The 20,016-nt window shown below is 46.8% G+C and overlaps 1 protein-coding gene and 1 pseudogene across 1 annotated transcript; one reads left to right on the forward strand and one right to left on the reverse strand.

The window, feature by feature from the left end:
• The first annotated feature begins 479 nt into the window (after positions 1-479).
• On the forward strand, positions 480-4,189 carry LOC112887995 (nucleoside diphosphate kinase 2, chloroplastic-like). The gene is made up of 7 exons (XM_025954307.1): positions 480-762; positions 2,183-2,236; positions 2,330-2,416; positions 2,961-3,041; positions 3,135-3,247; positions 3,371-3,420; positions 3,746-4,189. The coding sequence occupies exons 1-7, from the start codon at positions 553-555 to the stop codon at positions 3,811-3,813; spliced, it is 663 nt and encodes a 220-aa protein (XP_025810092.1). The 5' UTR covers positions 480-552; the 3' UTR covers positions 3,814-4,189.
• Positions 4,190-5,665: 1,476 nt separating this feature from the next.
• On the reverse strand, positions 5,666-8,305 carry LOC112885558 (annotated as a pseudogene).
• Positions 8,306-20,016: the final 11,711 nt, after the last annotated feature.

Here is a 20,016-nt window from a genome sequence, read left to right on the forward strand (position 1 = left end):
GAAAAGCGAGAGTGGAAGTCACGAGGAAGCAGATCCATCCACCCCGCACCACTGCCATGCGGGATCCAACACATGAGGGCCCCACGTGTCGGTGAAGGGTGGAGCGGCGCGGGGCCGGGGCTTCCGCGAGCGCGTCGGTGGCAGCTGCGCTCGCTCGTCCCCGTCGTCGGCGACACGCGTGGGACCAGGGGCCAGCGGGGCCGCGTGGCGACGCGCCGTTGGACGAAGCGGTGCTCCGTGTTGTGCGCCGTGCGTGGGGATTGGGAGGCGCGGTGGCGGCCGTCGAAGTGGAGGCCGCCCCGGCCCCACTCCCCCACTCGTCCCCCCACCTGCGCGACCCAGTCAAAAGACGTAAACACGTTTGCTCGCTGCGATGACTCCGCGTCCAACCTTTGAATGCGGAAATATATAAATACGTAAACGTCGAAGCGAAGCGGAACCGCTGCTGCGCTTAAGAGAGGGCGCGTTGTGCTCTGCTGGCGGTTAGCCTCTCCTAATCCGAAAGGCCGCGTGCTCTGCTCGGCCGGCGCTCGCACGGGCTGGTGGGGAAGGATGGAGACGACGATGGCCGTGCTCGCGAGGACGGCGGCGCCGCTCGCCGGGACCGGCCGCCGGCCCTCCGGCTCGGTGCGGCCTTCGGCATCCCTCTCCTTCGCTGCCGCTACGAAGTCCCGTGGCCGGCTCGGGGTGGGGCTGAGCGCGCGGAGCGGGAGGGCGGCCGGGGCGCGTCGCGCCGTCCCGCGCGGCATCGTCGCATCCGCGGTTGGTTCCCTACGCGTGCTTTTTTGGATTTTATTTACTTGCATTTGCTAGGAAGTGGTTGAAATATGGCTAGGAGACGGGTTTCGATCTCTTTTTTTTTTCATGTTCCTTTGGTTGGAGGATTAGGCCTGCTATGGGAGTAATTTAGCTAGTTTTTGATAGTTTTACTTTGACTTTGTAGTGGCTTGGCTCTATTATGGAGAGGGGAAACTGGGAAGGGTAAAGGAAACGATAGGCTAATTCATAATTCTCTCAACCTTTTGATTGCAAGCCTAGTGGGTGGGTTATGCAGAACAGCACAACTGAAGAAAATGCACCGTGAAACGTGTCAATTTCGTTTATTTCACCTACTGTAGCCTGAAACATGTGTGTCCGTTCATAGATTCTCTGCGACTGTTGTGGCAGGAAGGATATTGGAATGGAATTAAGTTTTCGGTCTTCCAGTCAGCAGTCAATGCTGACAACATGCTATACATAAGTGTTAATTATCAAGGGGCTCTCACTTTTTTCTTTGGCTGGATACGTAGTCACAGCATGTCTTCCCTTTTATTTTATACTAATATAACTTTCAATAGGATTGTTGTCTGCGTCATGTTCTCCCTGTTTCCATTCAAAGTTTGACCTTGCTTTCTTCAAAGTTTGAGTCCCTGTTTCCAACCATGTGTTGGACAATTGCAGTACTTTTACATCGAACGGATGCAACTTTTTCTCTGACAATGATGTTCTCACTGAAGCATGATATCAGCTTACTAACTTCACTGGTTTTACATGTCTTAAGGCGTGCTTTGTGGAATACCAAATTATGTTGAAATTATTTAATTTTCTGTTTCAGCAGTTCTCAATACAGAGTCGAGGCTGCTGAGTTATTTTTGAAATATCTAAACATAAATCTATTACTTCCACAAATTTCCATGGGCACAAACAATAGAACACTATTTTCTCTACACAAATCTCAGGTACATGTTACTAGGTAAATAGTGCTTAGTAATATCATCCATTGATCCCCCTGAAAGTCCTCGTTAAGGTCATCAATAATTCATGTGGGCCAGTTAATTCAGTTTTGCTATTGAACTCTAGCTAGGGAAACAAACTTAGTGAACATGCTTCGTTTCCCACAAACATAGTCCTACGCCACAATCCTTGTCACAACCATTGTTTCCTAGCGGCTTTATCATGAACCTGCCAAATTTTTAATTTCCGTAGTCCTACGCCTGAGGCTTGAATATGTCACACTTACCCCGTCTTTAATGAAACTAAGTCATCTTTCTATTTTCATCAAAGAAGTTTAGAACTCATGTAATGTCAGAATTTTTTAATTACTTCAATATCCCTTGACCTCAGCTAGAGGAGTTGAGAAACCTAGATTCATCTAGTCCCTTACACAAAATGGAATCTTTCTTGACAAGAAATTTATTTGCAGGAGGTTGAGCAAACCTACATTATGATAAAACCTGATGGAGTTCAGCGTGGCCTGGTGCGCCTTATTTTTTCCTACCTTTTCCAACTGTTAATTTCTTTCTTTCTTTCAAGTTTGATCTCAGATAAAGCACATATCTGGTGCATATAGGTTGGGGAGATCATTTCTCGCTTTGAGAAGAAAGGCTTTTTGTTGAAGGGGTTGAAGCTTTTTCAGTGCTCCAAGGACTTGGCTCAGGTTTGCCTCTCAAAATGTACTGAACATGGGAAAGCTATTGTGGTTCTTGCAAAGTTAGTCATCGAGGGGGCCAAAAGTCTGTGATAGGCAACACCATTTTGAAGGAACATGTCTTTATCTGCATCTGTTTCTTTATTAGTTGAAATGGCCAAATTATAATCTTTTATTGTCTAATATACCTTCCAGTGCCCCACATTTAGCTTATGTGCTTATGATCCTTATGTTTATCCTTTCTGCATACAAATACTGCAAAAAGATTTTATTCCTCAACCATCTCATTCTCACATGAATTATTTAAGTGACTGAAAGTTTTATTGTCTCAAGCATCTCATTATTACATCAAAACATCTACCTATTTAAGTGACTGTGGCTTTTCTTGTGTTCTTTTTGTACTAATCATTGATAAAGACATTACTCACATTTCATCTTTTTCTTGACATTTGTGGAAACATCAAAGAATTCTAGTTTAGTTTTCGGCATGTTGAGTCAACTAGCTGTTAATGCTCTTCATATACTGTCTTATTTGCCATTTCTTTTCTCTCAGGAACATTACAAGGATTTGAAGGACAAACCATTCTTTCCCAAACTGACTGATTACATAACTTCTGGCCCTGTTGTTTGCATGGTATATTTTTGTTGTGAATAGACATACCTGCCGCTCTATGCTTTGGCCAAATACATAGTTCACAGCTACAATTTTTGTTATTCTTCTTATAAGGCCTGGGAAGGTGATGGTGTTGTTGCATCAGCTCGTAAATTAATCGGAGCTACTAATCCCCTTCAAGCTGAACCAGGAACCATAAGGGGTGATCTTGCAGTTCAAACAGGAAGGTTGGCACCAACCCTCTTTCATGTCTTATATGTGATTATGTACCGTATCCCCTGATATTTAGTTGTAATGCACCTCCATTTAACCAATATATCAAACAAAGTATGATGGAATATGCATTTCAGGAATGTTGTCCATGGAAGTGATAGTCCTGATAACGGCAAGCGTGAAATCGGTAAGTCCAGCAATAATTGAGTATGGTTCTATGTTGCTGTTAGGTAATTTTCTGAGCCAATAATCATTTTAAACAATTGACAAGCTACATGGAATGGCAAACTGATTTTATAACTTCAGACTTTGAGGAGTAGGGCTGGAGTAGTTAACATGGCAATCAGGAACAGATTAAATTGTCTTAAGACAAATGTTCTCATTTACAAAGACAAATTGTCTCATTTACTTAGTGATATGGCGTGCATATTGGCTTGGACCTAAATTTGTTTACACCTGCTAGCTATTATAATCGATAAGATGACAAGCTAAAGTTACTTTCCTATTTGCAGCTCTGTGGTTCAAAGAAGGTGAGCTCTGCCAGTGGGAATCAGTTCAAACACCTTGGCTTACAGAGTAATCTCTGCCGATTGTTGTGAGATCTGTATCGAATTTGTGCTTGTTCAACTTTACTCATGGGGCCATGTATGGGTGTACGAGTTCAGTTCGGCTTAGTAAATTAGCTCATCAGGCCCACCTTTTCAGTATCTATTACCTTTAGTGGGATGCTCATTTTGTAATACTGAGCATCCGTGCAACAGAAAACCTTTCATCAGCTGTCCTGGAGAGATTTCTCCTGACATTTGCATGTAACGCCTTGGGCTAAATACGGGCAACAAAGTTCCATGCCATTTGTTGGCATTGGTTGTATTTCAGATGATGCCAGTATGAGGAGAATCGAGACAAACTATTCGCCTTTTGCTGTGTGGGGAGTTAAGAGAAGCTTGTTATACTGATGGTGAAAGTGCAATGGTTGAATCAAACTGTTTGTGCATTTATGTTGTGGAAATTCGGAGTTGGATCATGGTTCTTGCGAGGTTAAGCAGGTCTCCGATTGGGCCTCTCTGATTCCGCCATATTCGGCCTGGGCAAGTCGGCCCAAGGATCAGGTGAGTTGGTGGGATTGGTGATGGGCCGTTAAACATAGAGGGAAAAAGGCTTTGGACCGATTGTTCGAAGTCTGTGCTTTGGGTTTAAATGAGGTTCGACAGTTGCCCGTTTTTTATTTTTGAATATCGACAGTTGCCCGTTGGAGGAAGGTTTGCTGTAGATTTCTTTCTTTTCCTTTTTTTTTTACCTGCCTCAACTATTATCTGAGTCCACGAGGTCCAAGGATCATGTGACCCCTCAAGAATGCTCCACACAATACTTTGTATCATTTTGTTTAGTTTGTCGTTAACTTTTTCAGAATGCTAAATTATTTATTCTTTTTTGACTAAATTGCTGACCGGTTGGTCTCATACGTTCGCGAAGCTCAGTTTCTATTGTATGTTCGTGATGATGTTTAATTTCTGGAGGCCGGAGCACTGAAGTAGCTGCTGCGGGGCGGGCTAGCGGCGAGCCTCGTGAGTCCCGCATCGCCGAAGAACCCCACGAGGCCACGAGTCTCGTGGGGCCAACGCATTTGATGTTCCGGATCAACGACGGCTGACGGTGTGATTTGAGTATTTGATGTGGTGTTATCTGCAGTGGCGGATCCAGAGATTAAATTGAGCCTAGGTAAATGTTACAATAGCTATCTATTCCTATCCTTAGCAGAATATGGCTACAACCATGATGGCCAATTTAACCTTACAACTAGCGCATCGGAGCCTGGCTCAGCGACCAGGATCGCCGGGTCCTAGATCCGCTTATGGTTCTCTGTGAGACTGCCTTGAGAAATATATGATGTATATGCATAAACTTGTGATTTGTGATGGGTAACCTATGAGATGAACTTGTATGTTGTTACATGTGAGATGAATTTGTGATCCTTACTTTCTCCATGTGCTGTGCCTGTAGGATAAGGCGACGGCATGTCACGAATAGTTAGACGGGTCGTGCCTTGATGGATAGTTAGATGGGTCGTGCCTTAACGGGCCATGCTACAGTGGGCCCGGGTCATACCATGCCGGGCTGTCCATTTAGCCATGTATAGTTGTGGTGACGCCTAATATAAATTTAACGACTTGACTGATGTAGTACACCGTTTGGCATTTGGATGGTGAGTAGGAAAGGGAAATGGGTATAGCATGCGTTATGAAGAGGTGGGTTACGGATCGGGAAATGAGCTTGAGTTGTTTGCCCGACTGGAATTGGGTTTGGGTTAAGTGGGGTCCACTGGCTTTATTATATTAAAAAACACTCGTATGCGGTATCTCATATCGATTCACCAAGCCAGCTGCTAGTCTTATCCTCATTTCGTCAAGCACGGACGGCAGTCATTGCGGCTCTCAGTGGATCGAGGAGCTCGAGGTGTTGACCCAGCTTGCCCACGAGGAGCTCTGCGAGTCTGCGGCGGCGGCGGCGGCGGCGGCGAGCTGTTGCTGCACGAGCTCGGCGAAGCGGGGCAGCTGCTCGGCATGATTTTAAGGTCCTGTCTGGGACAGCTGGAATTTGTTCAGAAGTCAGCTGGTAGCCAGCTGGCTAGAGAAGCAGCTGGTTGAAGAAGCAGCTGGTCACAAAAGTTAGATGTTTGGCAGACTACTTATTGAATGGGCTGAAACCCTGTCAGAAGTGGGAAATGACTGAAATACTCTCCCTGTTATCTGAATACATGTATTTAGTATGTATAGATGTATATTTATGTATTTATAATAATAAAATAATTAACAACACAAATTAAATAATTATATATTAGATAATTCATGATTGTTACATAAGTTATTTGGGCAAATATTACATATCTAGTAACCTCCCATCAATGCTTGCGCAATGGCATCACGTACACCTTCCATATCTTCTTTATCCACAAATTGACTTGTACTAGCTCCCATGTCCCCATCCTCATCGATATACGTCTCATCTGCTGCCATTTTATCAAAATCTACATCACTCAAATTACTATCTCTAATAAAGTTATGTAACGCCATACAAGCAATTATGATCATTGTTTACTTCTCCACTGGGTAGCTTGGCACATTTCGAAGAATGCGCCATTTCATTTTCAAGACTCCAAATGAACGTTCAATAATATTTCTAAGTGATGAGTGAGCATGGTTGAACACCTCTTTCAATCCAATCGGTTGCCCTGCATTTTGAAATTCTGGAATGTGGTACCTTTGATCTTTGTACGGTGCTAGATAACCCTTTCGATTTGGATAACCTGAATCAACAAGATAGAACTTTCCTTGAGGAGGATGTGGAAATTTATCCTTGTACTTGCCATACAAAGTGTCCCTCCATATACGTGTATCATGAGCAGATCCAGGCCATCCCGCCACCACAAATGTGAATCTCATGTCAAAATCACAAACAGCCATAACATTTTGACTACAATATCCATGTCTATTCATATGTACTGCCTGCTCTGATGCTGGTACAGTGACTTCAATATGGGTTCCATCTATTGCGCCAATGCAATTTTTGAAATGAGTCCAAGATCTATGCTCTCTAATTTTTGGATGTACCACAGCAAAAGAAGGATCTTTAGGTTTAATGTTATCAGCAGCCAAAATGTGAACACTTTCCAAAACATCATTGAACCTCCTACTAATAGTTTCTAAGGAATGCGTAAAAATATGTTTTGCTTGGCGAACTGACTGAGGGGCACCACACATCCATAGAAACATGCCAAGAGCTTCTATTGAGCACATCTCATCCGAAGATGCTAAGCCATAATTATTCACCAAGACCTCATGCAAGCTGAAGAACACTGATCTTCTCATTCTAAACATGTCATAGCAACTTTCTGGATCACTTAGCTGCCTTTGAACCCACTGAAAACCTGTCTCCTTCGGCACTTTCCTTGGCTTCTTTGCAGATGAAGGTATCCCACAATCAACCATTGCATAAGCTGCAATTGCAGCAGCTTCATACATCCAATCACTTGATTCACTTGAATTACTTGGTATCCCAGTTTCATTAGAGTCGCTTGAAGTGAATGCCATCTGTATAAATGAGCAGCACCTCAGCCATAGAAAATATTTAATAATAACACACAGATTTTAGAACTAATTACAACCATACGAGATATTTCATATCAGTCATAAATTATTGATATCAGGTTCAACATTGAAAACCAAGTTCATCATGCAACAAGATAAAATCAAAGTACAATACTAATGGTACAATGCAAAGTTATTATTGTCTAGCGTGTCTTCCTCTCCTCCCAAGTTCTCTTCAGCCATGCAAGCTTCCCAGCTGGGGTCTTAAGAGTGGTAAACACATCACGGTACTCCTTCTTGACGAGGAGTTGTGTGGCATAGAAATGTTCATCACTTCCTTCACATGTTCCAGCCTCAATAACTGATTCCAACATTTCTGTTATCTCTTGTCTAACATAATCATTAGGAGATGAAGTTGCGGAAGACTTGCTTGAACTAGCTTTTTCCACAAATGAATCCACAAACCGTTTGAACTGCAAGTCTCTAAAATTCTTCTTTGTTTTCTTCATTGGGGATTTGTGAGCAGCACCTCTTTTCCTAGCATTTGCTCCTGGCGGGGAAAATGGAAGCACCTCCTCAACCTCATCGTCAGTACCATCTGATCTCTCATTTGATCCTACTGTTCCCTCCTTTGCTCCTGCTGTTCCCTCCTTTGCTCCTGGAATAACAGCATATACATTGGTGCAAGACGCACCACTAAACATTATTTCAAGATCTTCTTCATTCTCCAATGGAGCAAGTCTAAATTTTTTACATGCGGGCATGGCCTGAAACACAATTAGTTGTAATAGTTAAAATCAAGCCATGAAACTAATATAATATAACAGAACCTAGTACAAGATTGCATACCTCTATTTTTTCTTTCCACCATCCATCATCAGCTGCAATAGAACCAGTCCTTGGATCTCTCCCTAAACCAGATGCGGCCAGGAGTAGTGTCTTCCATGTTGTATAGTCATTTTTCAGTGCATCCCAACGATTTTTCATTTGAGAACGGTTGTAATTTCTGCCAGTCCTTTCATTAAACTGGGCAATAAGATTGGCATACCCTTTATTGTTCAAACAACCTTGTGGTCTATTATTTGCCAACACTTGTTCCACACATATCTCATTAAAAATTTTAGCAGCAGTTGGATCCCATTGTGCATTTGGTTTCCTGCTCTTTGAAGTGTTCTCCATCTATGCAAGTGACTAAATTACAGCTACTCTAATTGTTTAAATTAGCACAAAGTAGATCACAGAAACTAGTTGCGTTGCCTTACCTTGCTGGTGTCGATCTTGAAGAAGTGGCAGCAGGGGCGGGGCGGGGCGGTCCTGGCCTACCTTCAAAGAAAGGTATGATAATTCCTGCAACTCAGTACCTGCCAAACTGTATAAGATCATCGTAAATATTTACATCAATAATACAATTTGGGTTAAGAGTAAGTGTGAATCGGTCCAGCAGTATTGCTGTCAGAAGGATATCGTCTTATTGAGTGAGTAAATGGTAAATTTCTTAATTCAAAGATATAGAAAATGATCTTTACTCAAATAACTCTCTAAATGATGATTCAGAGAGTATATTTTAGAAAGCAGATAAACGAAGTCCACAACTGAGTTCAAACTATTGTTAAGAGTTACAAGCAAGTGTGCAAATAGAATATTCAAATGTAACTGCAGCTGCAGCAGCTCATGTTTATACCCCATTATTAACATAAAGACCTATTATCAGACTATTGTTGTCCACTTCTAGAGAAAAAGCTGGTCTTCGTTCACCAGATCAACGTAACTTAGTCTGCTAATTAGCCTCAACCCCACCCAATTTACAGCATGAAGTAGACCATACATACGGTTAACAGAACACACCAACCATGAATCAGAGTTTCAGACTGATGTGAGCTGCTTTTGCATTCTCACTAACCCGTTGGGCATCCATTTCTACTCTGAATTCCACCGACAAATCAATCCCGGCGCATGACTATGCCATCGCTTTCTTACTGATCGGTTACTCACGCAAGCAGGATTCAGATATTTTTGGCGCTATACAGTATACTCCTTTTTCTTTGGGGTGAAAGGCAATGTAAACCGCACTCTCATATAAAATTCAGAATCACCCTGACGAGATCATCTCGCCCTCTCCAACATTAAGGCTATCTCCAGCGATATCCTCTAAATCTCATCCCCTATCCTTTTCCTCCACATCAACTTCATTCTCTATACTAAACTTTACTCCAACAATATCCTCTATTTCCATCTTCTATACCCCACAATCTCAATTTTTTTTCTTTTTTTTCCCAACCGCCCGCCCCCTCCCCTCCTCCTCCTCCGCCCGCCCCTCTGCCTCCGCCCGCCCCCCTCCTCCTCTGCCTCCGCCCGCCCTCCTCCTCCGCCCGCCCTCCCTCCTCCTCTGCCTCCGCCCGCCCTCCGCCCGCCCCCCTCCTCCTCCTCCTCCGCCCGCCCCCCCTCCGCCGCCCCGCCCCCCCTCCTCCTCCTCCGCCGCCCGCCCTCCTCCTCTGCCTCCGCCCGCCCTCCTCCTCCTCCTCCGCCGCCGCCCGCCCCCCCTCCTCCTCCTCCGCCGCCCCCCCTCCTCCTCCTCCGCCGCCCCCCCTCCTCCTCTGCCTCCGCCCGCCCTCCGCCCGCCCCCCCTCCTCCTCCTCCGCCGCCCCCCTCCTCCTCTGCCTCCGCCCGCCCTCCGCCCGCCCCCCCCCTCCTCCTCCTCCGCCGCCCCGCCCCCCCTCCTCCTCCTCCTCCGCCGCCCCCTCCTCCTCCTCCGCCGCCCCGCCCCCCCTCCTCCTCCTCCGCCGCCGCCCGCCCCCCTCCTCCTCCTCCGCCGCCCCCCTCCTCCTCTGCCTCCGCCCGCCCTCCGCCCGCCCCCCTCCTCCTCCTCCTCCGCCGCTGCCCGCCCCCCTCCTCCTCCGCCGCCGCCCGCCCCCCTCCTCCGCCGCCGCCCGCCCCTCCTCCTCCTCCGCCCCGCCCGCGCGCCGCCGCCTCGCGCGGCCCGCCGCCTCGCCCCTGCCGCCCCGCCCCTGCCGCGCCGCCCCGCCCGCGCGCCGCCGCCTCGCGCGGCCCGCCGCCCCGCCCCTGCCGCGCCGCCCCGCCGCCCGCGCGCGTGGAGATGCGCTGGAGGGCCCACGCGATGGAGGACGCCGGTACTCCCTGCCTCTGTGCGGGACACAAGCCATACCCTCCATTTTACCGCACGCTTTGCCGCACACCGATGGAGCGATAGAGTGCTACAGGATCCTCCGTTAATAGCGAACCGGACGTTTTAGCGCATGCCGCTGGAGTCAGCCTAAGAGGCAGCTGCAGGTAGCTCTTATGTGCCACATCATCTTTTGGGTGTAAGGCTTTTTTATTTCATATCTTCTTCCTTCTGCTATTTGTGGGACCCGTTCTTATCCTATATTTATATTTATTCTAGTGCACGTGAGAGAGGGACGGCGGCTGACATGAACACGAGGCGATGGAAGCGTTGAATGCCATGCTGCGTTCTGCGGATGAGAAGGCCGGGGTTTATTTCACCCGCTGCACACTAAAGTCACGGAATGGGCTTTCTTTTATGCCGATGACGTTGTCATCTTCCTATCTCCCAAGCAGCAAGACCTGGTTCTTTTAAAAGGAACTAGAACATTTGGCGCGCGTTGCACGCCCCATCATGTGAACGTAACAATAGAAATAAATGTACAAATAATAGACTGTCCGTGCAAACCCGTGCAAACCAACTAACAAAAGTCGCAAAAAATTCTCAAAACAATTATGTATATACTTCATAGTCTTCCTTACCACTGTATAAAATTTCAAGTTCAAATTCATCATATGTTAAGAGATACAAAAAAGAGAAAGTTTTAAGAGTTTTCTCTTTTATTTATCTCTCAGAATTTTCTCTTTTTAGTATCTCTTAACATATGATGAATTTGAACTTGAAATTTTATACAGTGGTAGAGTAGTCTATGAAGTATATACATAATTTGTTTGAGAATTTTTTGCGACTTTTGTTAGTTGGTTTGCACGGAGTTTGCACGGATACCCTGGTTTGCACCTGATATGTTGCCTTAGATATAAATGCATATAACATTAGTCAAAATGATAATATTAGTCAGCAATTTCTGAAGTACCATGTTAATCATCCATATCACAAATCACATAGCCAACTAATTCAATTAATCAAACAATAGCTGAACTTAGTCACTCATGTGCAATAGCAGCCGCGATTTATATATAATCACATGCACACCCACCACTTCACCAATAGTAGCACCAAACTTGGATAGGTAACACTATTATAATAATAAGTAAAAGAGCTGTATGAAAAAAGAGAGGAAAAAAACAAATGCCAGCCAGACCAGCAAGGACAACAACTACTAGAAAAGGAAAACCACCCAAAGACCAACCCAAACAATCACTACAGCGAATTAAGGTCATCTCTAGCTACTCCCCCATAACACCATCCAATAATCTACCTAGGAACCTTCGCAACCTGCAAATTACAGAAAGGATCAAAACAAATTTCATCAGTTCTATTGTTTTCTGCCTCTTAGTCATGGAGAATTTTAATGCATGTATCATAATTTAGTAGCATTCTGAGATAAGTCTACACTCAATCACTTGTATAATTTTCTAGGATTAGAATCATTGTGCTACTAATAAAAACCTGTGTTGCACTGAAAATTCAGAGTTTCAGATTCAGACTACACTTTTAACAAATAATTTTGACTTGTTTTTTATTTCCACTCGCAGATACATTCAGTACTAAGCAAGTACGCATCTACAGTTAGATCCTGACGGCACCAAAAAGAGAAGATGGAAGCTGCTAGCAGCTAGGTAGCTAGGTGAGGGCGTCGCCTACCTTCAGACATGCACACAACAACCCATCCTATATAGTCAAATCATGTGTATAGTAGGTGGGATGGATATTAGCAATCTTGTGAAAGAAATAACTTTTCAAATTTAAGATAGCAATATGAACACGAAACTCTGTCAGCTTTAAAATCAGTAACTAAACATTGAGTATTAGTATCTGTGCATGTTTGTTCTTTTAGAATTAGCAAAAGAAAGTTCTGTTCCATACAAAGGATACTTCCATCCCATCTCAAAATAATTCTCTAAAAGTTGCTTGACACATATTTCATCTTGTATATTTTTGTATTGAAAATCTTTGATTAAGATCATTCATGTTTCTATCCCATTGGCAGACACCTCAATATAGATGAATGGTTGGGAATTGACTACCGAATGCAAGATTCTGAGATTAGGCAAAGCTTGCTGCTGCAGTGCTGCTATTGCTGATGAAGAAAGTCCTTTATTTTGTTTGTTGTACCTAGTGTATTCTATTTCTTTGGCCAATGACTCTTTCATCTATGCTTTGTAAAAACTGAAATCAAGCAAAGTAACTGCATCTCTTATCGTTTGTATCTTATAATGTACTTAGTGATACTAACTGCATCTACTCCTACAATTTGTTACCCAAACAATATAATGGACAAGAGAGATAGGAATTCTGCTCCAGTTTTTCTGGGAATAATTTTAGTGTTCCTGCGATGATTACAAAAATAGGAACATTTCAGGTGTGGCATGTCTAGGGACAGGGATTTGGGGTAAATCACTTGCCTGGGAGCCTGTCTGCAAAAGCACGTTTGGAATTGAGCACCCACTGCAAAGCACCAAAAAATCTCATGAGATTTGTATCCAATCTCTACCAAATCGACGGAGGGGGTGAACATCAGGGGAAAATCACTTGCCTGTTTCTTGCACACGGTACCAATCGATCACCCACTACAAAGAAGAGAGGAGAGAATGGGACGGTCAGGTGGGAGGATATGGTTGACCTTGGCCTGACCTGTGAGAACAACAAATGAAGCCGCACGGGCTGGCGCGCGTTCATGGCGAAGCAGAGATGGATGGGGGTGATGGCGTCGAACGCCGCGGCACGGGCGCGGCTCTACACGCCTTGGTGATGAGCACCTCAAAGGCGGAGCACCAGCCCCCGCCTGGCACCGCCGCGAGTTGGGACTTGAAGTGGTCGATGTAGTCAGCGGAGACGTCGATGGCTAGGTACTCGAGCCACTTGGCGCCGTCCAGCTCGGGGAGACCGCTGACGTGCACACCGGCCGGGTCCGAAATGGCGTCGTGGCCCCAGGTCGGGGGTGGGATCTGGTCCGCTCCGCGCGCCAACTCCCTTAATGCTGCGGCTTCTCCCTGCCTCTCCTGCTCGCCACGTCGGATCTGGATCCTGCGGGAGCAGGTGATGGCGGCGGAGAGCAGGAGGAGTGGCGGCGGGGAGGGGCGATGGAGGTAGGCGGAGGGGGAGAAGGGGAGGGAGGCAGAGAGCAGAGAGGGGGGATAGGGCAGCAGCGGGGAGTAGGAGATGGAGGGAGAGGGTAGCGGGGAGCCGGGGAGGAGAGCGAGGGGGGTTAGGTTTCGGAGCTGCGGGAAGGGGTAAATGTAAAAGTGTCTCATGGGAGGTTTTTTAAACACGACGGTATTATCGAATTTTTCCTTGTTTGTATCAAAATAAATATTAGTTTGAGGGCCTATGTGAAAAATGTATGAATATGGCTGCTGCACGGTCCGGACAAGCTGGATTTAGTTGTTATTTTCAGAAAGTCGGAGGGCTTTTTTGTAAAATAGCTAAAACAAAGGCTGAGCAACACGTGTCGCCTTCCCCCTAAAGCGCGGATGGGAGGGCAAAGCCCAGCAGCTTTTATTTGAAAGGAATACTGGAGATCTCTGGCCAAGCTTCTGGATTGACAACAAATGGTAACAAGTGCCTTATCTCACCTATCCAATGCGGCCTCGAGGAGACTGACCAGGCCTGGTGTAGTTTTTCCCCCGGGAAGCTGGATCCTTTCCCTGCCAAGTCTTGGTATACCACTGGCAATCACGAAGTTACGCAAGTCGCACCTGCAACCCTTGGTGGACAAGGTAGCTAACTGCCTACCTGCCTAGCTGGAAGTCGTCTGTGATGAACAAAGCCGGCAGGACAGTCCTCATCAAGGCTAAACTCTCAGCCATTCCTATCCGATCCACACGGCGCTGGCAGCCGTGAACTCTCCCTGGATCATTAGGTGCATTGATAAAATTAGGACCGAGGTCCTTGCTTTGGAATGGCTCTGCTTCTGCAAAAGGGTGGCCGCTGTGCCCTCGCATGGCCCAAGGTGTGCCGTCCGCCTGATCTTGGTGGCTTAGGAATTCTGGACATGGAAATCTTTGGGTACGCGCTGCGTTGGCGTTGGCTATGGCTGCAACGGACGGATGATACCCGGCCTTGGTCGCACTTGCCCGTCAAGCATGAGCCTATTGTCAGTGCTTGTTCAGCGTTTCGGTCTCTGTTCAAATTGGCGATGGAACTACTGCTCTATTTTTGCAGGATCGGTGGTTGCAGGGTCGCTCGATCGTTCTGACACGGATACATTGGCATTCCTTGGCCCCGAGAGATCCAAATGCTTTGTTCACTGATTGGTGGCTACAAGCTCGGAAGCGGCTTGGAAAAAGTGATCGCAGGTGTTTTGGATGGTCTGGAAGGAGCGTATCAGGAGGACTTCTGATCGCGCTGCTCATTCGGTCGACTCGGTCGTGAACCTGATCGTCAATGAGGCAGCCGCCTGGGCGCTCGCGGGGTTCTCGACGCTTGAGCCTTTTCTCACTGCTTGTGGGCGTTCAGTGGGTCGCTCGCTCGTTCCTGTGTAATACGCGTTCGTGATCTCTATCTTTCTTTCTTTTTTTTCCCCAATTTCTCTTTCTTTTTCCTCCTTGGATCGCTCTTGCTTTGAACCGTGATTCATTGCTTTGAGATACTTGGTACTTCTCTGCTGCTTCCCTCCTAATAAAATACGTGACTATGCACATTCGCTAAAAAAGCTATTTAATTAACTGTGTGTCTTATACATGATGGCACCCTCTAAAATTTTCGGCACACCAAAATCTTTTTTGAATAAATTATTATGCTAAGAAGATGGACTAATTTATGAGCCATCAGCATTCCCTACCGCGCCGCACGGACGCCACGGCCTGGCACAGCCTTCCCTTGCTCGAGCCTCGCCGTCCTCTCCTCGGAGAGCTGCTTCGCCAGGTCGGCGAGAGCTTGCGCATTGGTCCTCTCACCCGGCACCACCTCGTACTTGCCGGTGTCGACGTTGACCCTCGACACCTGCTGCCTCAGCAGGTTCTCGCCAGTCCCGACGAGGTCCCTCATGTTCTCCGGCGTCGCCACGTCCACCGTCGCGGCGGTGCCGCCAAGCGTGTTGTCCTGGACGCGGAGGTAGTTGCTCTCGCTGCGGAACAGCTTGAACTTGGCGGCGACGTGGATGTCGACGAGGTCGGAGCTGGCGGCCATGAACACGTCCATGATGGGCGCCATGCCCCTCTTGCGCAGCCACCCGATGATGCCCCACCTGGAGCACGTCTCCGCGGTGTACTGCTCCTCCTCGGACCTCAAGCCGGTGCCGATGGACAGCATCAGGAACCGGCCGCAGTTCTCCTCCAGAGTCTTGGTCAGGTACTGGTGCGCGTCCTCTTTCCTGGCCATGATCTCTTCCGTGATGATCGTCATGGCAACTATTGTCTGCAGGCAGGTGCAAAGCAGACACATCATGATCATATTGTAACTGATTTTCCGGAACACAATCGTGAAATGCATGCTGTTTACAGACCGGATTGTTGGCCGCAACACCACCGTCGATGAGGTTGAATTAGCGCTGTTCTCTGTTGGCATCTTTAGTCCAGAAGTAGTGCGCTGGGAGGTAGGTCGGAGCCGCCGACGTGCCGATGCAGACATCAGATAGCAGCGCATTCTTCGAAGGCGTCACCATGGCCTGTTTCAGAAGTACAGATTATTTTATTCATCTATAACTATGACGAGGTAGTGGTCGTGAGTATACATACGTCGTACGTGGAGAAGATGATAGGCTGCAGCAGCTTGACGTCGAAGGTGGGGATGACGACATTGGTGAGCGTGTCGAGCACCCTCTTCTCGCCGAGCCTTTCCCGGATCAAGGCCCGGAGGTACTCGCCGTCGTACTTGGGGCCCCACGCCGCGGCGACGCCAGCAGCGAGGCTGCTCCACCTCTGAGGGAAGATGCGCTGGCCGTGCTCGAGGTAGAAGGGGTTGATGCCTTCGGCGGAGAAGAGCGGGCGGCCGTCCTTCCCCGGTGTGGCCAGCATCGCCGTGATGAGGCCGCCGGTGCTCGTCCCGGCGATGTAGTCGAAGTAGTCCGCCAGCCTCGCCGCCGGCCCGTCCAGCTCCTGCAGCCGGGCCTCGAGGAAGGCGAGCACCGTGCCCGCGATGAGGCCCCGGATGCCGCCGCCGTCGATGGTCAGGACCGTCACCCGGTCACCGACGAGGCTGCATGGGGCCCCGGTCCGCTACTGCATGGGTGGTGGAAGACACGGCGCTGCTGGGGAGGGTAGCTCGTCCTCCTCCTCCTCCCGGATTCCTACCCTTAGTTCAGCTGCCACGACGAGCCAACAATCACCGATCGGTGAAGGTCTACTACATTAAGAGGGGCAGTAGAGGATGCACGGCACAGTTGCCGACCACAACTACGAAGAGAAAACATGGCAGCTAACAGAGCAAGAAGAGAGAGCTGATGGCTGGCGTCAAGGAAGATCAATGCAAGTTGAAGGACACTGTGATGCAAATAGATAGTTACGGCCGTAAGAGGGGGACACAGACCCGGTTGTGTTTCATAGACTTCATCTTTTGCAACGCAAGGTCGATAGAGAATGACCAAAGAGGGGTGAAGTCTTCACAAAAAAGTAACAGCAACCAAGGTAACGATTGAAAGGCTCAACTGAGACACAAATTACCTTGTGGAGACTGTATTCAGTGTGGCGAGCTTGACCAACAGCTAACTGAACAAGGTTATCTAGTAACTTAGAACATGTGGAAGTGAGGACTTCCACACTCTGCTGTATCTCCTCACGCACATGACTGCTCGCTGCATGCAGTCAGGACTCAGGAGTGTCAGGATAGTTGTAGACTGTGTAAGTGTGTCCTGGGATCATTCCATGCATTAACCACATGTCGGCCGTCTCCATGACACCGTCACATGGTGTCTATATATGCCATGCACTGGACCCCATCACACACAAACACCCCCTTGTAGATGCATCTCTTGAGTAGCATCTCTGTTCGTCATTTTTTCTTCTTGATCCTAAGTGTTGTACTTGTACAACTGGATGTAGCTCATCTTCAATCACTTGGTAGAGCATAAAGCCCATAGTGGAAGAGCATGGCCACAATGGTGGTTCCCTAGCACTTCTTCAGCAAAAGGTGGTTGCAATGACTCTAAACCTAAGGCTAATCACAATGGGAGTTTCATGGTGAGTTTCATGGCATTAATTATCATGATACATCAACATTTTTGATGATGTGGCACTGATTTAACGAGAGAAGAGAAGGAACCAGTTTCATCCCCATGACACTCTGCTAACTCGTTTTCAAGATATTGGAAATGGCATGAAACGACCACTGTGACCGCTGTTGTTTCATGGGGGATCCTGTGCGCCAATAGATCAACTAGCATTTAATTACACTGGTTAGCTTTGGAAACAGTGAAATGAAACTTTCTATTGAGGCATAGTGTTTCATTTATCCCCCAAGCTGACGTGACGTTCTTGGAAATAGGGATATGAAACTCCCCATTGTGATTAGCCTAATAAAGTACTAATAAAGTAGTGATGGATTCTTAAGTATCTAGTTCCAAGTATGCAGTTTATCATAGAGAATTAATGACATGGGGTGCACGATAAGTCTCCAAAAATAACACTCACCTACAAATCGATTGGCTGGCTCAATTGGCCCACAAATAAAATAGCAAGTGGAGATTATATTCAGTGTGGTAATTAAGCCATGTTGAAGTCTAGCTCGAAAGACACCCAAGGAAACAAACGTAGTGAACATGCCATCACACAAACACCGTACACCAGTAGTAGTTATATATAATCATCATTTGTTAGCGACTTTATCATGAATTATTGTACACACACATTTGTACATGTTCAAATATTGCAACCTTACAAGTTGCAATAGAATGGCAGATAACTATATACAGACCATCCTCGTGACACACACTCAGCTTAATGAGGATATGGATCGGAGCAATACACATATCGGCCACACCACATGTTGGCAGGTACTCCCTCCATTCCAAATTGTATATCGTTTTGGCAAACCTAGATACATAGAATTTGCTATGCATTTAGATACACATTATATCTACGTACATAGCAAAATTTATATATCTTGATTTGGCAAAACGAACTACAATTTGGAATGGAGGGAATAGTCAATAGTCTACTTTCATCATGTTTCACTTAAAGAACTAGCCAAGTAGCCATACAGTCACCAATCCTTGAGCATTTTCTTCTCCTTCAGGAGTTTATCACGTACTTCTGTCACGAGCGGAGCGAAAGTCTTGGCAGGCATCCCCTGCTCTGAACATAACCTAGATGTGATATTATCGAATCGGCGAGTCACATCTTGATCTTTGCCGATCCAATTTTTTATTATCACCATGCACAAGGATATCAAGGCTTCCTGCACCTTGCTGACCTCAGGTTGCTCGTTACCATTTTTCTGCTGAGAAGAGGCGTTTTCCTGACCTCTACCTTGTGAAACATCACCTTTTTCTATGTCAGCGCCCGGTGCGGCCCAAACCTGGTCGTTGTTTTCTTCTGTCACCACTTGTATTTCTTCACTTGTCGACCCGCAACCAATTATTTCTTGAAGAATCTGCAGCATCAGTAATTAAACTTCAGTTTGAAAGTAGTAACCATACAAGGCATATGCCCACCTGGTCACATACATACATGACGGTAATAACAACTTAGGGCTTATCCAGTTTTAATGTTGGCACAGATAAATTACCTTTGGCAGCACATTGGTTATGCCATTCTTCAGTCCCTCAAGAAATACGCCACGCTCGGTGTAGCGACGACAAAGATCCATCAGGATATGCACCGCATGTAATCTGTGTGAGTTGTCTATGGCATCTACAATTGTTCTACTGACGAGGTCGCCAGCAACAGCACCAAGTGATTGTAGCATTCTTGTTTCACTTCCTTCACTTTGTAAAGATAGCACAGACTGCAGCTTTCCACCTGCTAATTTTCTGATGTAACTGCTCTTCTTTGCCAGATGAGTGGAACCACATCTCTCGCGGTCCGGCAAAAGAAAAATATGCAGTAGTATCCAGGTGAATATTACCTTCCTGCTCTCACTGGCCGCAATAATGGAAGAGGTATCCACAGACATATCTAGGAGAACCTGTACGGTCTGTCTTTTCAACAGCATGTCGCAATCGGGACAGTCCATAACTCTTTCAGATGTGCTGATGACTGCCTCCATGCTGCCTGATATCTGATGCCGTAGCTTCGTCCCAGTCTCCCCAGGAGCAGCCATGAGCCCGGTCATGAGTTTCAGTGATTCTACTGCAATGCCGCACCATTCATCGTGATGGTCCCTGTGGAGATGGCCAGAGGTTAGATGCACCATGGTCTTCAGTACAAGGCCTTCGGTGCTGCTTATGACCATGCAGTTGTCCGCATGGACGGCGAGCTTCTGAAGGATGCGGAGGCCAACTACCACCAGTGCTTTGTAGCCATGGAGCCGGTGACGGTCACTTTCCGGAGACTCACCTTCAGCAGCCTTTGGTCTTGGAACGCCGTCGATTGCTAGGTAGTCTTCATCATATTCCTCGAATAGCCAATCTCTATCACAT

The sequence above is a fragment of the Panicum hallii genome, chromosome 3, assembly GCF_002211085.1.
Source record: "Panicum hallii strain FIL2 chromosome 3, PHallii_v3.1, whole genome shotgun sequence".
In the NCBI taxonomy this organism is placed as follows: Eukaryota; Viridiplantae; Streptophyta; class Magnoliopsida; order Poales; family Poaceae; genus Panicum; species Panicum hallii.

Excerpts from the sequence above, each read along its gene's own strand:
- LOC112887995 (XM_025954307.1), top strand. The coding sequence starts at position 553 with ATGGAGACGACGATGGCCGTGCTCGCGAGGACGGCGGCGCCGCTCGCC. Across the intron at positions 2,417-2,960 it reads GCTCCAAGGACTTGGCTCAG|GAACATTACAAGGATTTGAA; the intron begins GTTTGCCTCTCA and ends CTTTTCTCTCAG. Across the intron at positions 3,042-3,134 it reads CTGGCCCTGTTGTTTGCATG|GCCTGGGAAGGTGATGGTGT; the intron begins GTATATTTTTGT and ends TCTTCTTATAAG.